The sequence below is a fragment of the Myotis nattereri genome (genome assembly GCF_964212035.1).
Source record: "Myotis nattereri genome assembly, chromosome: 16".
NCBI classification, from domain to species: Eukaryota; Metazoa; Chordata; class Mammalia; order Chiroptera; family Vespertilionidae; genus Myotis; species Myotis nattereri.
This window is the reverse complement of record NC_138091.1, coordinates 17,015,690-17,028,581: the sequence shown is the minus strand read 5'-3', so window position 1 is coordinate 17,028,581 and position 12,892 is coordinate 17,015,690. Positions and strand designations below refer to the sequence as shown.

The window sequence follows — 12,892 nt, the reverse complement described above, 5'->3', positions numbered from 1 at the left end:
CGCTGACCTGACGCAGCGGGACACCCTTCACACTGTCACCCCGCGGCCTCTAGGACTAGCTCCCGGCCCCCTTCCTGCCTCCCTGCAGCTCACCTCGCTGTCTCTTATTCCTGAGGCAGCAGTGACCCACACGGATGCCTTGCGATGACAGTACTTCCTAAAGTCGTGCCCAGCCACGCGGGTGACAGGCTGCCAACCAGTTCACCAGTGAGTGTGCGGGAGGTTAAGCTCAGGGAGACCGAATGAGGCAGTGCAGTCAGCAGGAAAGGCTTCCCGCATAAAGTCCCTTCTTTTGGGTCCTGAGCAGAGGCCCGAGGTGTGAGCGATCCTATGCCTTGGGGCCCATAGGCGGAGGGAGTGGCCAGGGAAGCGCCCGAGTGCACAAAGGGCCCCTGGGAGCTGGGCCTTGGCCCCAAGGGCAGCAGGGAACCTACTGAAAGATTCTGACCAAATTTAATTAAGAAAAAGTTACAGTAAAAATTTTGTTTTAGAAAAACCATTAAGACTGTAATGTGGGGACCTAACCGGTTTGGCTCAGTGGATAGAGTCGGCCTGTGAACTCAAGGGTCTCAGGTTCATTCTGGTCAAGGGCATGTACCTTGGTTGCAGGCACATCCCCAGTGTGTGTGCGTGTGTGTGTGTGTGTGTGGGGGGGGAGGGTCAGCTGATCGATGTTTCTCTCATCGATGTTTCTAGCTCTCTATCCCTCTCCCTTCCTCTCTGTAAAAAATCAATTATATATATATATATATATATATATATATATATATATATATATTTAAACTGTAATGTGGGAAACAATGGGGCACCCAGGCTGGGGGAGAGAATGGCTGTGGGAGTGCAGAGTGGACAATACAGAACTTGTCGGATGAGATGTGGGGGTGAAGAGTCCAGGACAACCTCAGGTGCCTCTGTTGACCAGGCAGATGAAGGAGAAACTCACCAATATGAATATGGGAATTGATTTGGGGGGCTCCTTTGCCGGTATGTCCATGTTCTTCTGGGCTGTTCATCTGCTCCCACAGCTTCAGGCATCATCTTCTTCAGACAAGGGCTTGACTGCCCTCCACCAAAATACGTAGACATACAGAAATTCAGGTATTCAACAAAGATTTAGTGAGCACCTACTGTATGTCAGATAGCATTTAAGGTGATAGGAATATTTACCAGTTAAAAACAGTTAACAAAACAATTAACTAATATTCCTGATCCCCTGGAGTTCACATTCTAGTGAAGAAGAGACAGATAATGTAAATAAATCCATCAGAAGTGACAAGTGCGATGAAGAAAAATAGAGCAGAATAAGGAGAATAGAGAGTGGTGGGCAGGGGTTGCAATTTAAATTTTTAAAAATAGTTTTTATTGATTTCAGAGAGGAAATGAGAGGGAGAGATAGAAACATCAATAATGAGAGAGAATCATTGTTAGGCTGTCTTCTGCACCCTCCCCACCCCCACTAGGGATTGAACCCGCAACCCGGGCATGTACCCTGACCTGGAATAGAACAGGTGACCTCCTGCTTCATGAATCAACACTCGACCACTGAGCAACACCAGCTGGGCATGGGGTTGCAATTTTAAAGAGAGCAGACTAGGAAGGCATCACCACGAGGGTGACCGTTGAGCAAATACCTAAAGGAGGTCAAGGATTGAGCCATGCAGACTTCTAAGTGAAGAGTGCTTCACGCATAGGCCACAGGGCAAGGGTCTTGAGGCAGAATGTGCCTTAATTGTTCAATGAACAAAAAGAAGGCTAGTGTAGCTGGGATAGAGTGAATGAGGGAGGAACAGAATGGATGAGAGGGAGGTAAGAGGTGGAATCACATATGGCCTGTAGACGATTGGGTTATACTCTGAGTGACATGGGAAGTGTTGGAGGGTTTGGACAGAGACCAGACATGAGCCTCACATACTGAAATAATGGTCCTCAACTCTGGCCCCAAGTTAGAATCAGTTGGGGTGCTTTAAAAATACCTCTGCCTGGGCCCCACTTCATATCAACTAAAGTAGAATAGTTTGTGTGAGGTGCAGACACAAGAACTATTTTTGTTGTTGTTAATCCTCACCCGAGGATATTTTTCCATTGATTTTACTTTTTATTCTAGAGAGAGTGCAAGGGAGGGAGGGAGGAAGAGAGAGAAACATCAATTCGAGAGAGAGACACATGGTTGCCTCCTGAATGCACTTCATCTGAGCCCAGGATCGAAGCTACAACCCAGGTACTTGCCTTGACCGGAATTGAGCCTTTGGTGCATGGGCCAATGTTCTAACCACGGAGCACCATGGGCCAGAGCCATAAGAACTTTTTTAAAAAAATATTTTTATTGATTTCAGAGAGGAAGGGAGAAAGATAGATAGAAACATCAATGATGAGAGAGAATCACTGATCAGCTGCCTCCTGCACGCCACTTATTGGGGATCGAGCCCAAAACTTAGGCATGTGTCCTTGACTGGAATCGAACCTGGGACCCTTCAGTCCACAAGCCAACACTCTATCCATTGAGCCAAACCAGCTAGGGCCGTAAGAACTTTTTGAGAATTCTTCAGCAGGCTTTAATATGTAGCTAAGGCTGAGGACTACTGTGTTAGAAGGATCTCTCTCTCTCTCTCTCTCTCTCCTTTGTCCACAGTCTCTCTCTCTCTCTCTCTCTCTCCTTTGTCCACAGTAGGCTGTAGATAATCAAGGACAGAAGGAAGTTCTTGCATAAAACTAGGTGAGATTTTTTTTAAATATGTTTTTATTGAGTTTAAATATTTTTAATATATATTTTTTTTTATTGATTTCAGAGAGGAAAGGAGGAGAGTTAGAAACATCAATGATGAGAGAATCATTGATCAGCTGCCTCCTGCACACCCCCTACTGGGGATCGAGCCCACAACCCCAGCATGTGCCCTTGACTGGAATCAAACCCGGGAACCTTCAGTCCGCAAGCCGATGCTCTATCCACTGAGCCAAACTGGCTAGAGCTGTTTTTATTGATTTTAGAGAGGAAGGGAGAGGGAGAAATAGGAACATTGATCAGCTGCCTCCTGCATGCCCCCTACTGGGGATTGAGCTGGCAACCTGGGCATGTGCCCTGACAGGGAATCAAACTGGCAACCTCTTGGTACATGGGTCAAAGCTCAACCACTGAGCACACCAGCCAGGCAAACTAGGGGAGATTTAATGGGGGCATGGGCCAGGGGCCAGAGGGTAGCAGTGGGAAATGGTCAGATTCCAGTTATGTATTCAAGCCAACAGGATTGATGATGGCTTGGACAGAGGATGTGAGGAAAAGGGAAGTCAAAGCTGACTCAAGCTTGGCCCAGGAGGCTGTTCAGTGTGAGCTCCGCACTTCCTCTGTATTTCCTGCCTTTTCCTGCTGCCCACTCCATCCTGAGCTCCAGGCGCCCCTGTTCGCCTCTCGCTGTTACCAGGGCGACCTTGTCCCTCTTTTCTGGTGAACTGTGCGTGCTGAAACCCAGCCGGTGGCCGGAAGTCTCACCAGCCTCCAAAGGTGGAGCCAGCCCACCTGTTCCTACTTGTAACACTGAGCTCATCGTATCAAATCGTGTTTTAAAGGGTCTGTCCTCACTGTTCCTTGGTATGTACATGAAGGCAAGAATTTAGCTCTGGGACCTGGACAGAAGAGAGTCTGAGTCGCAGCTTACCCGGGTCCTGGCTGTACGATACAGAACAAGTTCCTGTCCCTCTCTCGGTTTCACTTCCCACCAACTCTCAGGACGGTTGAGATACAAGGTATAGTAACAATGAGGACAAAGGACCAAGCACGCCTCATTTATATTGCTTCCCCAAGAGCCCCGCCTACTGGCAGGACAAAGCTCAGGTATTAGGGATCACATGACATGGAGGGTGGCCATTCCAGAAACCAACCGGGTTCTCCTCCCCCTGGAAGTTCCCAGGCACTGCCTGAGATGAGGCTAGAAATGCATCCAGAGCACTAAACGGGGAGGTAGGAGCCTGAGGATCCAGTGCTGGCTCTGCCACTGGCATTGGGGGTCACTCTGGGGCCTATTTTACTCATCTTCCAGTGACGAATTATTGTGATGCTCGAATACACCTCAGATCATGTCTCCTCCCTGGATATAAATGCTTCGGCGGCTTCCCACTGTCCTCACTGAACTGCCCAACCTCTCGGCACAGTCGCTCCACCATTGGACCAGTGCTCTCCGCATCTTTCACTGCTGACCCTCTCACGATCTTCAAGCCCGTCACCAGGAATTGCTTCAGGTCTCAAGTGCTCTGGGCTCCCTCTTGCTTCAGGGCGGCCTTGAAAGCTGTTGCCTGGTCTGGAACACGCACCTTTCGCTCCTCATCATCCAACTCCTTCAAGACTCCACTGAGCACTCAGCTACACTGCAGCTGCCACAGGAGGCTGGAGCTCAGGAGGAACTAGGGTGGGAGACAGGAATCCTGGATCTAAAATTATGCAGATTAAAGGTGCGGGGCTGAATGAGGTTGTCTAAGCATCCTTAATTAGAGAAACGGTCTGCACTTTTTCGAATGCACACCTTCAGAAAAATTAGGTATGCACCTCCAATATACTCCACAGATAGGCACTTTATAAAACATACACAAAGATAGAATTTTAAAAAATGAAATTATATTGAGAGCCACCCCCCCCCCCGCAAAAAAAAAAGAAATTAAAATATGTATGCATAGTAGTTCTAATTTTTTTTCATTGAAATTTGGAAACCATTGATTTAAACTGCAAAGGGGAGAAGATGACAAGCAGCCACAGAGATAGGAAAAACCAGAGTGGTGTCACAAAAGCAACATGATGTGTTTCAAGGACAGTATGACCAGCTGTGTCAAATGCTGCAGGAGCCTGAGAAAAATGAGATCAAAAATCATCCATTAGATCTGGCAACAAGGAGGTCATAGTGAGTTATGGGATCCTTCCAAGAGTATTTATGGGGAAGAAACGGGATGGACCAGAGTGGGTTGCAGAGTAAATTTGAGTCTGGACTTTCCTGCTGAGCTCAGACGCCTCCCTGAGCTCCTCAACTACCTGCGTGGCGCCTCCAGTTGGATGTCCCTTGGACATTTTGGAAGCAACATGTCCAAACTGACCTTCAGACTTGCCTCCCTTTAATTTGCAACCTCCTTCAGTTTTTCTCATCGGAGTAATAGCACCTCCACCAAGTCAGGCATATAAGCCAGAAATCTCCCTCTCATTCATCCCTTATGCGCAATCCATCAGCAAGTCCTATCAGCATTATCTTAAATGTATATTGAATTGGATCCTTTTCACCCTAAGCCAAGCCCTCACCTCACACCTGGACCTCTTCAGTGGCTTCCTGACTGGTCTCCCTGTGGCCATCCTCTGATTAGTTCTCCAGATCTTGTAAACATCACAGATTCTAACTCTCTCGCTTTAAAAGCCTTTCAATGATTTATGGTTGCACTACAAGGAAATTCTGAGTGTCTGCCTGCCACATGTCGTGCTTTCCAACTCACCCAATTTTCTCTGGCCTCAGAGACGTTGTACTGCTTCTTCTGGACCTGTTTTGCCAGTTATTCTTTCTGCCTAAAATACACTTCCTTCCAGCGTTGTGCATGGTTACCTCAGCCTGCAAGGCCTTCCCATCTGAAAGGATGTAACTTCCCTTGCCCCACTCTCCCACGGCCTCCCTGATCTTTTCCTTCAAGCAGAGCGCAACTCACAGTGATAAATTTGTTTAAGGTCCATTTCCACTACTAAATGGAAGACTCCACGAGGGAAAGTTGGCATCTGTCTTGTTCACAGTTGAATTTCCTTATGTGTCTGACACCTGATCAATACTTGATGAGCACTGGCTTAATAAATACTGCCCCCTAAATATCTGCCAGTTCGCCACATGCTGGGGTGCTACTCCAGCCTGCCTTGCCACCTTTCCCATTCCTTCTCTCAGACACGTGACCCACACGGAAGAGTCCTTTAGTCCCATCCTCCTCTGCTCCCTACCTCTGTCTTTGTTTACTGTTTCCTTCAGACAGCAGAGTTCTTTCAGGGATCATCTCAAGCACCGTGAAGCATTTTCCTTTTTATTTTCGTTAATCCTCACCCAAGGATATTTTCCCCATTGATTTTTAGTGAGTGGAAGAGAGACACATTGATTGGTTGCCTCCCACAGGCACCCCGACCAGGGCTGGGGATCAAGCCTGTAACTGAGATACATGCGCTTGGCCAGAATTGAACCCAGGACCCTTCAGTCCACCGGCTGATGCTATATCCACTGAGCCAAATTGGCTAGGGCTTGTGAAGCATTTTCTAACCCCTAACACATAATGTTCTGTCCCTTCTTTGAATCCCAAAGTATAGTGTAAGTACAGTTGTCCCCCTGTATCCAAGGGGGATGCGTCCTAAGACCGCCAGTGTGTGACTGAAACCAGACCATGCCGAACCCTATACACCAGTGGTTCTCAGCCTTCCTGATGCCGCGACCCTTTCGTACAGTTCCTCATGTTGTGGTGACCCCCAATTTCATCGTTACAAATTGAACATAATGAAAGCATAGTGATTAATCACAAAAACAGTATGTAATTATATACATGTGTTTTCCGATGGTCTTAGGCGACCCCTGTGAAAGGGTCGTTCGACCCCCAGGTTGAGAACCGCTGCTATGCCGTTTCTTCCTGTATAGGCTCAATGCTCTCTGGCATGACAGGTCGCCATCTATATCAGAACATGCTTTCTGTTCATGTCTGCCACACACAAATTTAATGCCTTTTCCATCTTAACTAAGCACTTATCATGCACTGTGGCTGTAACTTTGGCAGTTTGAGCTGCAATAGCAAAATTAGCACGAATTTCTTCCACCTTTGCAATTTCATAGATACGTGTCCTTACTATAGATCTTAGCAACCTAAGCATGACTTTATTTCCTTAACATGTTAAGTGCCAAGCCTGTTTTGTCTTCCTTTCCATTTAGCCCGAGATATCTGATTTCACCGATATGCTGGCGGCACCAGTGACTGACGAGGTCCGGACGGAAAGTATAGTGTCAGTCACCGGTGACTGACATGGCGCTTAACGTGTTAAGTCAAGCACTTTCACTTTTTCACTTAAAAGAAGCACTTCACAGCTTCTCTTTGGCACACTGCATTGCCAGCATCACTACTCTTGTGCTTTGGGGCCATTACTAAGCAATGTAAGGATTACGTGAACGTAAGCACAGCAAGTCCATTATGGTCGATCTGATAACTAAGACAGCTAAGTGACTAACCGGCTGGCAACTGGACAAAGGGATGAGTCACACATCACAGTGAGACAGAGAGGGATGGCAGAGAACAACACACCTTCCAAAAAGTATAAATTGTTTATTTCTGGAATTTCCTCCTTTGTATTTCTGGGCCACAGATGACCATGGGTAACTAAAACTGCGTAAAGCGAAATTGTGGAAAGTAAAGCCACAGATAAGGGGGGGGGGGACTACTGTAAGGGCATTCCTCCTCCCCTGCCTTGCCTTACACCTGGCTTCCAGAGTAAATGAGTGCTCAATCACTTTGTGGACTGGCAGGGCTGAAAACCACCACCCTACAGTAATCTTCAAATTCTAGTAGCCACGCGATGAGCTTATTAGAATACAGATGGCAGGCCTTGAGGACTTCCCTGAGAATCTGCATTACCTCAAGCATTATTTATCACTTTGAGTTTAAGAACCTCGTAACAGATTAACTTGAAGTGAACATTATCCTCAGACCCAAAGCTCACTGGTCCAGTCTTAAGAAAGGCAGGAAGTTCCGAGATTGACAATCCCTACCCTTCTTCCTCCAAGAGGCTAGATGAACAAAGACTCCATACTTCTTTGCCTTTCTCTTTTAATCTCCTCCCTGTGTCACCTCTCAAAAATGTACCCAGAAATTAAACACAAGGAAGCTCAAAGAGCCAAGGCAAGCCAGCCCAAGATTAGAAGGCTCCCTCCCACAGGGGCCAAAGTCTGGATGCTGGGGTCTCCACTCAGAGCCTGGTAGTAAAAGCTGGTGCAGAACAAGGTGGTTCCCGAGGCTAGGAGTAGCCCGGCCTGGAGGAGACAGAGGAGAAAACAAGGCGATAAGCGAAGGGCAGACTGCGGAGTGGGTGGGGCTGGGCCAGAGTCAGGGAGGGGGAAAGTTTACCCAGAGGGGCTTTCTGCAATGGGGCACCCCTAACAGGGCCAGGCTGTGTAGGAAGTGGTGTTTGTTGGCCTTGTCAAAGAGCTGTAAGAAGAAGAGAAAGAGTCATTGGGGTGAGGGGTGGACTTCCTGAGCAACACAGGAGCCTGGATCCCCAGGGGCAAAAGGTCTGAGTCTCAGCTTGCCCCTCCCGCAGGCACCCGACACCCCAGGCTTTCTGCCCTTGCAGCTGCAAAGCCCCGCATTCCGCCCCTCCCCGCAGGGGACCCCCGACTGTGTGCCCTCCTCGACCCGGAAATCGGGGAGCCCCAGCGCAGTTACTTCACCTCCTTCGCGTAGGCATCCGGAAACTGGGCGCCTGTGGAAAGGAGAGGCAGAAGTTACCAGCTCTGACGCCCCAAGCCCCGGGAGGACCCCGGTGGGCACCGGGGAGCAAGGGCACCCCCGGGAGGCTCCTCACTGGCGGAGACACGCATGGGCCGCCCCAGGAACCGGTGGACCCGGCGGAGGGGCTCTAAAGGGCTGCGGGCTTCGCGATTCCCACAGACTCCATCCCTGCACCAGACCCCCTACGTCGCCCCAAGCACACCCAGCTCCATCCCCAGGCCCCTGACCATGCGCCCCGTAGGAGGCCAAGCCCAGGGCCCCGGCTCCAGACAGGGCACCCAAGCGGCGGAAAGCAGCGCCAGGTCCGGCCATGGCAGTGGACGGTCACGAGCCTGGCGAACACCGCCCAGGCCACCCAAGAGGCCAGCCAATCCCGAGCCTCCATGCAAATAAGGTGCACAGGTACCCAATCAGGGCCGTGTTTATTTCAGCGTCCAGGTCTTCACCCCGGTACTTGCGCCTTTGTAAAGCTCCTGTTGAATGGCGAAGGCGCCTGGCGGCGGAGAAATCGGAACCAATTAGGAGCGGAGGAGCGGAGCAGTGGGGGGGTGGGGCTGGGGGGGCGGTGCTAGGAGATTTGCGTCACGGATTGGCCCACTTTCCAAGTTGATCGTCTCTTCTCACACCCCCTCCCACCTCCGGCCAATTTCCAAAGATCCAGGTCCCCAAGCAGGTCCCGCCCCTTCCCCCACAGGCTCCTCCTTTTCAGCTTTAAACCAGGCCCACACCCCAAAACAGGCGACCCCACGGACACCCAAGCCCCACCCATCTCCATGAAACCCCGCCCGCTGTCCATATGGCCCCTCCTCCAGGCCCACAGGCCCCGCCTCCTTCACATGATGCCCCGCCCTCTTTAGTTCACCCTACCGCCACCAGCCGCGAGAGCCCCGAGGGATGGGAGATCTGGGTGGATGTCTCCATCCTGCCCCGATCCGCTTCGTCCATGCGTCGGTCTGTCCACTCCCGCCCTCTTCCACCGTTTCCAATCCCCCCACACTCTGGAGGGCGGGCGGGCGGGCGGGCGGGTGCGAGCGAGGGGTGTGCGCCGCTCTCTCTGCAGGGGGCGGGGGAGGCGGCCGCGCGGTGACGCGCGGGGCTGCTGCGGCTGCTCCGCCGACGGATCATCACTCTCGGGCTGGGATGGACGCGGGGCGGGCGGGCCCTGGCGCACGGAGCCGGGAGTCCGGGCCTCCCGGCTGCTGAGCGTCCCCCGAAACCTCCCCCTGACCCCCCCTTTCCCTTCTAGGAGCAGTGCTGACCCCCGCCCCGGGGTTCCAGACTCCACTCCCGCCTTCCTCTGACTCCCCGGACCTCCCACTCCCGCCCGCCCTCGGGATCGACTAGATCCCTCCCTCTCCCCGAGGATTCCGGCTGGATCTCTGCCCCTGCACCGCGGATCCTGCTCTCCCGGGCTTCGGGCCCCTGGGGATTGCGGTGGACTCCTCCTCCCGCACCCGATTCCTTAGGATCCTCCGCCTGTACCACCTCCTGGCCCCTCGAAGCCGGCCCACGGAGCCAGTGGATCCTCATTCCAGTCTTGTCCCGTAGTCTCCTCCTCACTCCACTGGCCCCACTGCGGGGTTCCCTGTTCTCGGGTTCCTCCTGACCCCCTCCCTTCCCCTCCCCGGGGATCGACTGGATCCCGGCCCCGCCCCCTGGGGCTGGGGCGATCCCCCTCCCCCGCTGGGTGAGGCGCTGCGGGCGGGGGCTGGGCCTGCGGGACCGCGGGGGCTCAGAGGCCGCCGCCCCCTCCTCGGAGCCCTGGATGGAGGCACCACGGCCCCAGGGCTGAGCCAGGTAGGAGCTAAGCCGGGCGGGTGGAGGGGCTGCGTGGCGGTCCGCTGGGGTCTCCCACTCCCCATCTCTTTCTGCGCCTGGTTCCCCCCAGCCTGCCTGTCTGCCTGTCTCCGCCTAGGGATGCTCTCCCGTGTCTCTCCGTCTCCGTCTCTTTGTCTCTGCCTCTCTCCAGCCCATGAATGATCCTTTGAATGGGCCCACAGACCCCGTGTGTTCCCATCTCCCCTCCCCCTCCTCCCCTTCCCGGCCAAGCCATTTCCCCCACTGCAGGGAGAGGGGGGGCTGCGGCCTGAGCCCCTATCCCTCAACTCTTCCCGGCTGGGGGAGTCAGGCCTGGGCAGGGATGGAGAGAGCAAGGCAGAGAAATAGGAGGGGGGCGGGGGGGTGGGGGAGGCAAGATGTGGCAGACAGAAAGGAGAGAGAAGGGGAGAGGAAATGGGGGAGACAGAGCTGGGGAAAGGAGAAGGAGAGAGAGAAATAGAGAAGGCTCGAGGGAGAAATTTGGGGAAGGGGCTTGAAGGAGAGAGGAAGATGGGGAGCACTGAGGAGGGGGATGTAGAAGAGAGTGATGCGAGAGGACAGGGTGAGACTGAAGGCAGAGCTGGAGCAGTGGGGAGCGGCTGGGAGAGCTGCTCTGGGATGCTAGGGGAGGAAAGAGATGGGGGGCAGCGGGAGGGGAGAAGGGAGAGAAGCTGGCAGGGAGAGGGCCAGGGGCCCAAAGTACCTTCAGGGCGGAGGGGTGACAGGCAGATAGACTGAGTTAGTAGGAGGGGGAGGGGTGGCAAGGCCATGGAAGCAGAGCCCAGCCTGGCATGGGCAGAGGAGACCCGGAGGGAGCCAGCCCCAAGCCCCCTCCAGGTGATGGGGGAGCAGGAGCTTTGGAGGAACTGAAGAGGGGGAGGGCATGACTAGGTGTGTGTGGTAAGGATTCCTGTGTCCTCATCTCTGGAATAAATTGACACCTGCAGAGAGCCACCCGCGGGCTGGCGCCTGGCTCTGAAAACCCCGCGTCAGCAAACAGCTCTGGCAGCTGGGGGGGGGGGGGGGGTGCTGAAATGACCCTTCAGTCTGATCTCTTCCCTTGCCCTGCTCCTCTGCCCTGAGCACTCAGGCCTCAGAGCAGCATCTGTGGGGCACTGGCAAGGGGAAGGGCAGGTGAATAGCTGAGATGGGATGAGGAGAAACCCTAGGTTTGCCCCCAGGACGTGGGTCAAAATGCCATGCATGAGAGAAAGCCTGTAGTACTAGGCTGTTCAAGACTTGTGGGGGGGGGGGCAGTCAGTGGGTGCATGTGATGGCCTCCAAACCCACCTCAGCACCCCTTCTACCCAGCCAGAGGCCTGGTCACTAGGACTAGGCTCTGATTGGCCAACAAGGGCCAAGAGGCGGGTCCTTTAGGGTTCTTTAATGCCCCCAATCTTCTGCTCCCCTCAACATATATACTTCTTCCGCTGTGCTAAGGTTTGGGGACACGCTAGCATTCTGATTCCTGCCTCTGCCCTCATGGCCAGAATGGACCCCATAACCAAGCCAGTCCATTACCCTCTTCCTCCAGACCCGAACCCCCCCCCCCCTCCAGGGTTAAAGCTGCAGCCCGTTGCCGAGGTAACATTGCGGGGCAGCATCCCTGTCGCTGGGCAACCGGCTGCAGGATCACGCATCTGTCCCTGGATTTGCCCCCACTCCATCACCCCCTCCCTATTCTAGCCCCTGCCTCAAGGCATCGTAACTTCTGAGGGGAGAAATGGAGAGAGCCTGGGGAAAGGACCCCCCCCCCCCACACACACACACACACTGATGCACAAATGCCTAGGGAATGGGGTGCTGAAGGCAGGAGAAGGTGCTGGGCTTGTGCAGTCCCAGGAAAGATCGGGAGTCTGGCCTGGGGTGGGGGTCCAGTGCCATGAAGTCACAGCTCGGGAGTAATTAACACGTATAAACAAACCCTCCACTTCCTGCTAATTAATGACTTGGTATTTTTATTTTCTCTTCCTTGTCTATCTCATCCCTCCCCGGGAGGTGGGAGCTGGGACTCTGAGTCCCTGAGGAGAGCCTCCTGGTTGGGATAAAGCGGCTGGAAGGAGGCAGGCCGGGTCTGGGGAGCCGCCCGTCCTGCCCTCTGCTTGTGTCCTGGACTTTTACCACATCTTGACCTGACCCCCAGCCTCAGACTTTTCTATCTGGGTCCCTGCTGATGGAGGGGCGTTTTCGGGTGGGGAGACGTGCTGGGGGGCCTGAGGGTGGAAGAAGGGGGTCAACCAGTCTGAATTCCAAGCCACTAACCACTTGTCTTTTCTGTTTCCCCATTCCTTTCTGTCTGCCCCTCTTCCCTTCCCTTCTCCCACCTCTCCGGCGTATGTGTCTGTCTGTCTGTCTGTCTGTATCTTGCGTACCCTCTCCCTTCCACCCACAGGTCCAGCCTGCATTCACCTTCTCCCACTTCCTTCCCCTTCCCTATCCCTTGCCCCCTCCATGGAAAGGAACAGACCCCTTCTCTGTCCGGTCTAACCCAGGTCCCTTTCCACTCCCCTTCTCCCTCCTTTCCCACCCCCTCCTCCCTCCTGGGGCGAGGGGGGGCCTCCCTCCCTCTCCCCCCCCTTCTCTCTCTCTC

At 53.4% G+C, this 12,892-nt stretch overlaps 1 protein-coding gene across 1 annotated transcript; it reads right to left on the bottom strand.

Annotated features, from left to right (window-relative positions):
- Nucleotides 1-7,278: 7,278 nt before the first annotated feature.
- On the bottom strand, nucleotides 7,279-8,841 carry TMEM256 (transmembrane protein 256). The gene is made up of 4 exons (XM_081109687.1): nucleotides 8,712-8,841; nucleotides 8,424-8,455; nucleotides 8,101-8,181; nucleotides 7,279-8,006 (listed from the first exon to the last, which is right to left on the bottom strand). Exons 1-4 carry the CDS (start codon nucleotides 8,794-8,796, stop codon nucleotides 7,863-7,865), a joined length of 342 nt encoding a protein of 113 aa, XP_080965813.1. The 5' UTR covers nucleotides 8,797-8,841; the 3' UTR covers nucleotides 7,279-7,862.
- Between the last annotated feature and the right edge of the window lie 4,051 nt (nucleotides 8,842-12,892).

Bases quoted from the DNA above. Each gene is read 5' to 3' on its own strand.
- TMEM256 (XM_081109687.1), bottom strand. From the start codon at position 8,796: ATGGCCGGACCTGGCGCTGCTTTCCGCCGCTTGGGTGCCCTGTCTGGA. The intron at 8,456-8,711 runs GTCAGGGGCCTG...TCCTTTCCACAG, and splicing joins GGCCTCCTACGGGGCGCATG to GCGCCCAGTTTCCGGATGCC. The intron at 8,182-8,423 runs GTGAAGTAACTG...TTCTTCTTACAG, and splicing joins CGGATGCCTACGCGAAGGAG to CTCTTTGACAAGGCCAACAA.